This window comes from Nematostella vectensis, chromosome 13, assembly GCF_932526225.1.
Source record: "Nematostella vectensis chromosome 13, jaNemVect1.1, whole genome shotgun sequence".
NCBI classification, from domain to species: Eukaryota; Metazoa; Cnidaria; class Anthozoa; order Actiniaria; family Edwardsiidae; genus Nematostella; species Nematostella vectensis.
Genome location: NC_064046.1, coordinates 7540974 through 7553683, shown reverse-complemented (window position 1 = coordinate 7553683; position 12710 = coordinate 7540974). Strand labels below are relative to the sequence as shown.

Here is a 12710-nt window from a genome sequence, read left to right as displayed (position 1 = left end):
TGCGAAACGGGAAAACTTGTGAGTTAATTACGAGTTTCGCGCACGACTGCACCGTTTTGTGCTTATCTTTCAAGATATTTTTTACTTCACTGTTAGCAAAGCGGCTGTTATCTTATCAAATCAAAAATAACAATAGTATGATAAAGCCGGCTATAACGTGAAGCAACGCGAGTTGGAGTGCTTATCATTGCAAGTGGTCACAAGACACAAAGCGCAGTCCTGCTCTTGCATTAGCCAATAATGATACAATTATTCACTTCCTTTAGCGCAGGACTGCTCATGTATCAGCGAATCCCTATTTAGCGTAACATCGGAACATATTGATTAAAAATAAACGTGTCACTATATCCAGAGTACTTCTCAATTATCTGTTAAGTACTCGCTTATTTTGAGAAATTTCGGGCTCGTTATGAAAGTAACGCGAAACGGCAAAACTTGAGCGCGGCCCTGCGCTCGCATTAGCCAATAATTATACAAGTATCCACTTCCTTTAGCGCAGGACTGCTCATGTATCAGCGAATCCCGTATTTAGCGTGATATCGGAACCCACGTGAACTGCTACCTAGCGCCTGGTTAATTAACCTGGTTAATCTACTCGGCTTAGTTTCGTATTTTAACTCAAACATATTGATTAAAAATAAACTTCTCACTACATCCAGAGTACTTTTCAATTATCTGTTAAGGACTCGCTTATTTTGATAAATTTCGGGCTCGTTATGAAAGTAACGCGAAACGGCAAAACTTGAGCGCAGCCCTGCGCCCGCATTAGCCAATAATGATACAATTATTCACTTCCTGTTGCGCAGGACTGCTCATGTATCAGCGAATCCCGTATTTAGCGTGATATCGGAACCCATGTGAACTTCTACCTAGCGCAGAGCAGCTTATGCCCTTGTACCTGCCACTTGGTTAATCTACTCTGCTTAGTTTCGTATTTTCAATCAAACATGTTGTTTAAAAGTAAACATGTCTATAGTTATGAAAGTGATGCGAAACGGGAAAACTTGTGAGTTAATTACGAGTTTCGCGCACGACTGCACCGTTTTGTGCTTATCTTTCAAGATATTTTTTACTTCACTGTTAGCAAAGCGGCCGTTATCTTATCAAATCAAAAATAACAATAGTATGATAAAGCCGGCTATAACGTGAAGCAACGCGAGTTGGAGTGCTTATCATTGCAAGTGGTCACAAGACAAAAAGCGCAGTCCTGCTCTTGCATTAGCCAATAATGATACAATTATTCACTTCCTTTAGCGCAGGACTGCTCATTTATCAGCGAATCCCTATTTAGCGTAACATCGGAACATATTGATTAAAAATAAACGTGTCACTATATCCAGAGTACTTCTCAATTATCTGTTAAGTACTCGCTTATTTTGAAAAATTTCGGGCTCGTTTACCCCCCTTTGGGCACCTAGCTTAAAGGGATTAATTGCTCAAGCCAGCATATTGTATTTCAGTTATCTCTAGTCTTGATTGCTAGCACACGTTCACAGCTTCACTCTATAATTCTTTGTTCTTTTCAACGTTTATATATCAAGCTCATATTTTTCCCGCCCTCCCACCCTGGGCTTTGTGTGAAGGGTGGCAGAGAGGTTTATTATTATTATTTTAGTTTTTCATTTATCAGTTTGTAGTGATTTTATAATAAACTTCTCTTATGCCAAACACAAAACAGTGTCAGTGGTTTATGTTGGGTTGAGGAATTATGAAAGTAACGCGAAACGGCAAAACTTGAGCGCAGCCCTGCGCTCGCATTAGCCAATAATGATACAATTATTCACTTCCTGTTGCGCAGGACTGCTCATGTATCAGCGAATCCCGTATTTAGCGTGATATCGGAACCCACGTGAACTGCTACCTAGCGCCTGGTTAATTAACCTGGTTAATCTACTCGGCTTAGTTTCGTATTTTAACTCAAACATATTGATTAAAAATAAACTTGTCATTATATCCAGAGTACTTTTCAATTATCTGTTAAGGACTCGCTTATTTTGAGAAATTTCGGGCTCGTTATGAAAGTAACGCGAAACGGCAAAACTTGAGCGCAGCCCTGCGCTCGCATTAGCCAATAATGATAAAAGTATTCACTTCCTCTTGTGCAGGACTGCTCATGTATCAGCGAATCCCGTATTTAGCGTGATATCGGAACCCACGTGAACTACTACCTAGCGCAGAGCAGCAATGCCCTTGTCCCTGCCACTTGGTTAATCTACTCGGCTTAGTTTCGTATTTTAACTCAAACACATTGATTAAAAATCCAGAGTATTCGAGTCGAGAAGCTCTATCATAAAACGTAGTGCTTAACAAACTTATTATCACTGTCAGTCATTCTTTATTTTATTAGTGTTGCTACTTTGCTCTGGGGAGTACACATCTAAATGTTAAATCGATAACAGAACCGGTGCGCAGTTCTGCGCTCGCCCTAGTTACAGGTGACAAGCTCTATCGATAAAACATGACAAAATGCCGACAAACCAATCTCAGCGCAGCACTGCTCTGTGAAGGCGACCGTGTCAGCAAAGCGTGGTTATCAGCTTCGCGGGCAGGCAGACGATGCAAAACCACAGGGATCCAAAAAACTCAGTCTCAAAGTTATATACCATTTCTCTATACCTATGGGGTTTCTGGCTACGCTATAAATTGGTCTACTCCGGCAATCCAAAGGGTACATTTTGACACTGCAATCGGTAGTAATAAACTCCAACAAGCGTCCTCTCCACTAAGCTCCAGATCGGCGTACACCATTCATTTGTTTTCTTTATTAAGCTTTCTTCTTTTAGGCTTCTTTGGAGGGGCATTTGTTGATTTGACCTGTTTGACAAAAAATATAAGAACTTTATACAAATTATTAAACTATAACGGTAATCAAAATCTGATATGCTCATCTAGTCGACTCTAATCATTCGAGTTTAAGGACGAAGACCTAAGCGTATTAACCGTACACCTCGCGCTCTTGTCAAAACTATATGTATGCTAAAATTGTTAGATCACCATTCTCGTTCTCTAGGTGACCATCTAGAGACTCACAGAAAACTAAAATTCTAATGTTGTTATATATACCCAACAGCGTAACCAATCAAATCAGGAATTGTGAGAGCTAGTTTCCACTAAATAAGTGAAGTTTCATAATTACCCCAGCAAATTTTAGTTCCTTGTTCATCTGTCTCAATATTGCTTCCTCTGCCTGATTTATCCGGTCGTCTTCTTCTTCCTGTTTTGGGGGAGGCTCCTTGTATTTCAAATTGCTGATGTCGAATGCAAGAGCGCCAGCTTCCTGGTATTCTTCATCAGTCATTGCCTCCCAACATTGCCACTTGTGTCGTTCGTTCTGAATGAAGGACTCCCACCAAGCTTCGAGCAGCGAGCACGTTAAAGCATCCAAATTTACCCGACGAAAATGCTGTTGGACTTGTTCTGAATAAACTGTTATGCCTAAATACTGTTTCAACTCGAATTAAAAGGTATCATGTAAGTACCCCCCCCCCCCCCACGGATTTGAATAAGGAACTGAGCGAATAAGGAAACAGACGAAAAGGGAACTGCGAATAAGGAACTAACTTCACTCTGGTTAACATTGAGATGTGTAGTCCCAAGACCAAAGTAGCAACACACGTAAAATTCTGCTCTGCGCTAAGAACCACGTCTCTGTTACCAGTTCACGTGGGTTCCGATATCACGCTAAATACGGGATTCGCTGATACATGAGCAGTCCTGCGCTAAAGGAAGTGAATAATTGTATAATTATTGGCTAATGCGAGCGCAGGGCCGCGCTCAAGTTTTGCCGTTTCGCGTTACTTTCATAACGAGCCCGAAATTTCTCAAAATAAGCGAGTACTTAACAGATAATTGAGAAGTACTCTGGATATAGTGACACGTTTATTTTTAATCAATATGTTCCGATGTTACGCTAAATACGGGATTCGCTGATACATGAGCAGTCCTGCGCTAAAGGAAGTGAATAATTGTATCATTATTGGCTAATGCAAGAGCAGGACTGCGCTTTGTGTCTTGTGACCACTTGCAATGATAAGCACTCCAACTCGCGTTGCTTCACGTTATAGCCGGCTTTACCATACTATTGTTATTTTTGATTTGATAAGATAACGGCCGCTTTGCTAACAGTGAAGTAAAAAATATCTTGAAAGATAAGCACAAAACGGCGCAGTCGTGCGCGAAACTCGTAATTAACTCACAAGTTTTCCCGTTTCGCATCACTTTCATAACTATAGACATGTTTACTTTTAAACAACATGTTTGATTGAAAATACGAAACTAAGCAGAGTAGATTAACCAAGTGGCAGGTACAAGGGCATAAGCTGCTCTGCGCTAGGTAGAAGTTCACATGGGTTCCGATATCACGCTAAATACGGGATTCGCTGATACATGAGCAGTCCTGCGCAACAGGAAGTGAATAATTGTATCATTATTGGCTAATGCGAGCGCAGGGCTGCGCTCAAGTTTTGCCGTTTCGCGTTACTTTCATAACGAGCCCGAAATTTCTCAAAATAAGCGAGTCCTTAACAGATAATTGAAAAGTACTCTGGATGTAGTGAGAAGTTTATTTTTAATCAATATGTTTGAGTTAAAATACGAAACTAAGCCGAGTAGATTAACCAGGTTAATTAACCAGGCGCTAGGTAGCAGTTCACGTGGGTTCCGATATCACGCTAAATACGGGATTCGCTGATACATGAGCAGTCCTGCGCTAAAGGAAGTGAATACTTGTATAATTATTGGCTAATGCGAGCGCAGGGCCGCGCTCAAGTTTTGCCGTTTCGCGTTACTTTCATAACGAGCCCGAAATTTCTCAAAATAAGCGAGTACTTAACAGATAATTGAGAAGTACTCTGGATATAGTGACACGTTTATTTTTAATCAATATGTTCCGATGTTACGCTAAATACGGGATTCGCTGATACATGAGCAGTCCTGCGCTAAAGGAAGTGAATAATTGTATCATTATTGGCTAATGCAAGAGCAGGACTGCGCTTTGTGTCTTGTGACCACTTGCAATGATAAGCACTCCAACTCGCGTTGCTTCACGTTATAGCCGGCTTTATCATACTATTGTTATTTTTGATTTGATAAGATAACAGCCGCTTTGCTAACAGTGAAGTAAAAAATATCTTGAAAGATAAGCACAAAACGGTGCAGTCGTGCGCGAAACTCGTAATTAACTCACAAGTTTTCCCGTTTCGCATCACTTTCATAACTATAGACATGTTTACTTTAAAACAACATGTTTGATTGAAAATACGAAACTAAGCAGAGTAGATTAACCAAGTGGCAGGTACAAGGGCATAAGCTGCTCTGCGCTAGGTAGAAGTTCACATGGGTTCCGATATCACGCTAAATACGGGATTCGCTGATACATGAGCAGTCCTGCGCAACAGGAAGTGAATAATTGTATCATTATTGGCTAATGCGAGCGCAGGGCTGCGCTCAAGTTTTGCCGTTTCGCGTTACTTTCATAACGAGCCCGAAATTTCTCAAAGTAAGCGAGTCCTTAACAGATAATTGAAAAGTACTCTGGATATAGTGAGAAGTTTATTTTTAATCAATATGTTTGAGTTAAAATACGAAACTAAGCCGAGTAGATTAACCAGGTTAATTAACCAGGCGCTAGGTAGCAGTTCACGTGGGTTCCGATATCACGCTAAATACGGGATTCGCTGATACATGAGCAGTCCTGCGCTAAAGGAAGTGAATAATTGTATCATTATTGGCTAATGCAAGCGCAGGACTGCGCTTTGTGTCTTGTGACCACTTGCAATGATAAGCACTCCAACTCGCGTTGCCTCGCGTTATAGCCGGCTTGATCATTCCGAGTTTACTATTAAGCGACCAAAGATGGATATTTGTATGGTTGCATACGCATTTACAACGAAAGCAAAGTAACAAGTCCGCCGTGGCCGATTAAGGCTTGCCAAGCTTCCAGTTGAAATTGGAAAATAACGCAAGGACTCTTCTGGGATACAAGGTATTCAAAGAAATATCATAAACTCCGAAAATAAGGAAGGCATTATATTGGAGTTAATCGATTAACTCTAAGGAGGAGATACACGAAGGAAGTTCCAGTATTTGAGAACACTGTTCTTAACGCGCCAAAACAATCCCGCCAAATTAGCACCCTTCAAGTAAGCTAAAAATAATACACATATCAAACACAAAAAGTATCAATTTGAGAAACTATAATAATAAAAGAGGACCTGTGAAAATAATGTCGCTCCTTTTTAGCTTATTGTATTTAGTCAAAGGAAGATGTTTTCGTTCAGACTTTCAGAGGTTTTGTTTTACCTTTTGTTTGAGAATTAACAAAGGCTTTACCCCTGTTGACATGTAATAACCAGATATTTATGCCATACAGAGTAGTCTGGTTATTGTATGTCAACACCTCCTTGATGTCACCGAGATCTATAACGTCTGATTGGCTCAAACCGCGCAGATCTGCGCCGTGCAAACCCCAAATCATAGCTCGATAGCTGATTGGTTTAACCTTGAGCAGAACTGCGTACGGGGTCAGGACCCTAAGATGTTTCCACTTAATAGGTTTTTTTTCCAGTTTAGAATTGATCACTGTTTAAAGGGTTTTCGTGACTTGTGTAAGAATTACCTCACTTGTTAAAGAGATTACAATTCTGTTATCGCTCTTTTGCAGGAGGCGAAATTATTGAGAGAGATGGAAAAAAATACAAGATATTTTATGGAATGAGCTCAAATACAGCGATGAGGAAGCATGCTGGGGGCGTGGCAGAGTACAGGTGAGCTAGGCTCTTACACTACCCTAGCTACAATAGATATAACAATACAATCATGCCTCTTACACTACCCTAGCTACAATAGATATAACAATACAATCAGGCTCTTACACTACCCTAGCTACAATAGATATAACAATACAATCAGGCTCTTACACTACCCTAGCTACAATAGATATAACAATACAATCAGGCTCTTACACTACCCTAGCTACAATAAATATGACAATACAATCTTAAGGCTCTTACACTACCCTAGCTACAATAAATATAACAATACAATCAGGCTCTTACACTACCCTAGCTACAATAAATATGACAATACAATCTTAAGGCTCTTACACTACCCTAGCTACAATAGATATAACAATACAATCAGGCTCTTACACTACCCTAGCTACAATAAATATAACTATACAATCAGGCTCTTACACTACCCTAGCTACAATAAATATAACAATACAATCATAAGGCTCTTACACTACCCTAGCTACAATAAATATAACAATACAATCTTAAGGCTCTTACACTACCTTAGCTACAACAAATATAACAATTCAATCAGGCTCTTACACTACCCTAGCTACAATAGATATAACAATACAATCAGGCTCTTACACTACCCTAGCTACAATAGATATAACAATACAATCAGGCTCTTACACTACCCTAGCTACAATAAATATGACAATACAATCTTAAGGCTCTTACACTACCTTAGCTACAACAAATATAACAATACAATCAGGCTCTTACACTACCCTAGCTACAATAAATATAACTGCAATACAATCAGGCTCTTACACTACCCTAGCTACAATAAATATAACAATACAATCGTGCTCTTACACTACCCTAGCTACAATAAATATAACAATACAATCTTAAGGCTCTTACACTACCCTAGCTACAATAAATATAACAATACAATCAGGCTCTTACACTACCCTAGCTACAATAAATGTAACAATACAATCGTGCTCTTACACTACCCTAGCTACAATAAATATAACAATACAATCAGGCTCTTACACTACCCTAGCTACAATAAATATAACAATACAATCATGAGGGTCTTACACTACCCTAGCTACAATAAATATAACAATACAATCAGGCTCTTACACTACCCTAGCTACAATAAATATAACAATACAATCATGAGGGTCTTACACTACCCTAGCTACAATAAATATAACAATACAATCATAAGGCTCTTACACTACCCTAGCTACAATAAATATAACAATAGAATCATAAGGCCCTTACACTACCCTAGCTACAATAAATATAACAATACAATCATGAGGCTCTTACACTACCCTAGCTACAATAAATATAACAATACAATCATGAGGGTCTTACACTACCCTAGCTACAATAAATATAACAATACAATCATAAGGCTCTTACACTACCCTAGCTACAATAAATATAACAATACAATAATAAGGCTCTTACACTACCCCAGCTACAATAAATATAACAATACAATCATGAGGCTCTTACACTACCCTAGCTACAATAAATATAACAATACAATCATAAGGCTCTTACACTACCCTAGCTACAATAAATAATATAACAACACAATCATGAGGCTCTTACACTACCCTAGCTACAATAAATAATATAACAATACAATCATGCTCTTACACTACCCTAGCTACAATAAATATAACAATACAATCATAAGGCTCTTACACTACCCTAGCTACAATAAATATAACAATACAATAATAAGGCTCTTACACTACCCCAGCTACAATAAATATAACAATACAATCATGAGGCTCTTACACTACCCTAGCTACAATAAATATAACAATACAATCATAAGGCCCTTACACTACCCTAGCTACAACAAATATAACAATACAATAATAAGGCCCTTACACTACCCTAGCTACAATAAATATGACAATACAATCATGCTCTTACACTACCCTAGCTACAATAAATATAACAATACAATCATAAGGCTCTTACACTACCCCAGCTACAATAAATATAACAATACAATAATAAGGCTCTTACACTACCCTAGCTACAATAAATATAACAATACAATCATAAGGCTCTTACACTACCCTAGCTACAATAAATATAACAATACAATCATGCTCTTACACTACCCTAGCTACAACAAATATAACAATACAATCATAAGGCCCTTACACTACCCTAGCTACAATAAATATAACAATACAATCATGCTCTTACACTACCCTAGCTACAATAAATATAACAATACAATCATAAGGCTCTTACACTACCCTAGCTACAATAAATATAACAATACAATCATGAGGCTCTTACACTACCCTAGCTACAATAAATATAACAATACAATCATAAGGCTCTTACACTACCCTAGCTACAATAAATATAACTATACAATCATGCTCTTACACTACCCTAGCTACAATAAATATAACAATACAATCATGAGGCTGTTACACTACCCTAGCTACAATAAATATAACAATACAATCAGGCTCTTACACTACCCTAGCTACAATAAATATAACAATACAATCATAAGGCTCTTACACTACCCTAGCTACAATAAATATAACAATACAATCAGGCTCTTACACTACCCTAGCTACAATAGATATAACAATACAATCAGGCTCTTACACTACCCTAGCTACAATAAATATAACAATACAATCAGGCTCTTACACTACCCTAGCTACAATAGATATAACAATACAATCATAAGGCTCTTACACTACCCTAGCTACAATAAATATAACAATACAATCATAAGGCTCTTACACTACCCTAGCTACAATAAATATAACAATACAATAATAAGGCTCTTACACTACCCCAGCTACAATAAATATAACAATACAATCATGAGGCTCTTACACTACCCTAGCTACAATAAATATAACAATACAATCATAAGGCCCTTACACTACCCTAGCTACAACAAATATAACAATACAATAATAAGGCCCTTACACTACCCTAGCTACAATAAATATGACAATACAATCATGCTCTTACACTACCCTAGCTACAATAAATATAACAATACAATCATAAGGCTCTTACACTACCCCAGCTACAATAAATATAACAATACAATAATAAGGCTCTTACACTACCCTAGCTACAATAAATATAACAATACAATCATAAGGCTCTTACACTACCCTAGCTACAATAAATATAACAATACAATCATGCTCTTACACTACCCTAGCTACAACAAATATAACAATACAATCATAAGGCCCTTACACTACCCTAGCTACAATAAATATAACAATACAATCATGCTCTTACACTACCCTAGCTACAATAAATATAACAATACAATCATAAGGCTCTTACACTACCCTAGCTACAATAAATATAACAATACAATCATAAGGCTCTTACACTACCCTAGCTACAATAAATATAACAATACAATCATAAGGCTCTTACACTACCCTAGCTACAATAAATATAACAATACAATCATGCTCTTACACTACCCTAGCTACAACAAATATAACAATACAATCATAAGGCTCTTACACTACCCTAGCTACAATAAATATAACAATACAATCATGCTCTTACACTACCCTAGCTACAATAAATATAACAATACAATCATAAGGCTCTTACATTACCCTAGCTACAATAAATATAACAATACAATCAGGCTCTTACACTACCTTAGCTACAATAAATATAACAATACAATCATGCTCTTACACTACCCTAGCTACAATAAATATAACAATACAATCATAAGGCTCTTACACTACCCTAGCTACAATAAATATAACAATACAATCATGCTCTTACACTACCCTAGCTACAATAAATATAACAATACAATCATAAGGCTCTTACACTACCCTAGCTACAATAAATATAACAATACAATCATGCTCTTACACTACCCTAGCTACAATAAATATAACAACACAATCATAAGGCTCTTACATTACCCTAGCTACAATAAATAATATAACAATACAATCATGAGGCTCTTACACTACCCTAGCTACAATAAATAATATAACAATACAATCATGCTCTTACACTACCCTAGCTACAATAAATATAACAATACAATCATGCTCTTACACTACCCTAGCTACAATAAATATAACAACACAATCATAAGGCTCTTACATTACCCTAGCTACAATAAATAATATAACAATACAATCATGAGGCTCTTACACTACCCTAGCTACAATAAATAATATAACAATACAATCATGCTCTTACACTACCCTAGCTACAATATATATAACAATACAATCATGCTCTTACACTACCCTAGCTACAATAAATATAACAACACAATCATAAGGCTCTTACATTACCCTAGCTACAATAAATAATATAACAATACAATCATGAGGCTCTTACACTACCCTAGCTACAATAAATATAACAATACAATCATAAGGCTCTTACACTACCCTAGCTACAATAAATATAACAATACAATCATGCTCCTACACTACCCTAGCTACAATAAATATAACAATACAATCATGCTCTTACACTACCCTAGCTACAACAAATATAACAATACAATCAGGCTCTTACACTACCCTAGCTACAATAGATATAACAATACAATCAGGCTCTTACACTACCCCAGCTACAATAAATATAACAACACAATCATAAGGCTCTTACACTACCCTAGCTACAATAAATATAACAATACAATCATGCTCTTACACTACCCTAGCTACAATAAATATAACAATACAATCATGAGGGTCTTACACTACCCTAGCTACAATAAATATAACAATACAATCATAAGGCTCTTACATTACCCTAGCTACAATAAATATAACAATACAATCATGAGGGTCTTACACTACCCTAGCTACAATAAATATAACAATACAATCATAAGGCTCTTACATTACCCTAGCTACAATAAATATAACAATACAATAATAAGGCCCTTACACTACCCTAGCTACAATAAATATAACTATACAATCAGGCTCTTACACTACCCTAGCTACAATAAATATAACAATACAATCATGAGGGTCTTACACTACCCTAGCTACAATAAATATAACAATACAATCAGGCTCTTACACTACCCTAGCTACAATAAATATAACAATACAATCATGAGGGTCTTACACTACCCTAGCTACAATAAATATAACAATACAATCATGCTCTTACACTACCCTAGCTACAACAAATATAACAATACAATCATAAGGCTCTTACACTACCCTAGCTACAATAAATATAACAATACAATCATAAGGCTCTTACACTACCCTAGCTACAATAAATATAACAATACAATCATAAGGGTCTTACATTACCCTAGCTACAATAAATATAACAATACAATCAGGCTCTTACACTACCTTAGCTACAATAAATATAACAATACAATCATGCTCTTACACTACCCTAGCTACAATAAATATAACAATACAATCATAAGGCTCTTACACTACCCTAGCTACAATAAATATAACAATACAATCATGCTCTTACACTACCCTAGCTACAATAAATATAACAATACAATCATAAGGCTCTTACACTACCCTAGCTACAATAAATATAACAATACAATCATGCTCTTACACTACCCTAGCTACAATAAATATAACAACACAATCATAAGGCTCTTACATTACCCTAGCTACAATAAATAATATAACAATACAATCATGAGGCTCTTACACTACCCTAGCTACAATAAATAATATAACAATACAATCATGCTCTTACACTACCCTAGCTACAATAAATATAACAATACAATCATGCTCTTACACTACCCTAGCTACAATAAATATAACAACACAATCATAAGGCTCTTACATTACCCTAGCTACAATAAATAATATAACAATACAATCATGAGGCTCTTACACTACCCTAGCTACAATAAATAATATAACAATACAATCATGCTCTTACACTACC

The 12710-nt window shown here is 36.7% G+C and overlaps 1 protein-coding gene across 1 annotated transcript in view; it reads left to right on the top strand.

Annotated features, from left to right (window-relative positions):
- LOC5502773 (GMP reductase 2) overlaps positions 1-12710 on the top strand; it is a 47102-nt gene that overhangs the window by 16620 nt on the left and 17772 nt on the right. The window contains exon 9 of the mRNA XM_048720934.1: positions 6662-6764. Coding sequence (XP_048576891.1) covers positions 6662-6764 — 103 coding nt within the window. The remainder of the gene's footprint in view (positions 1-6661; positions 6765-12710) is intronic.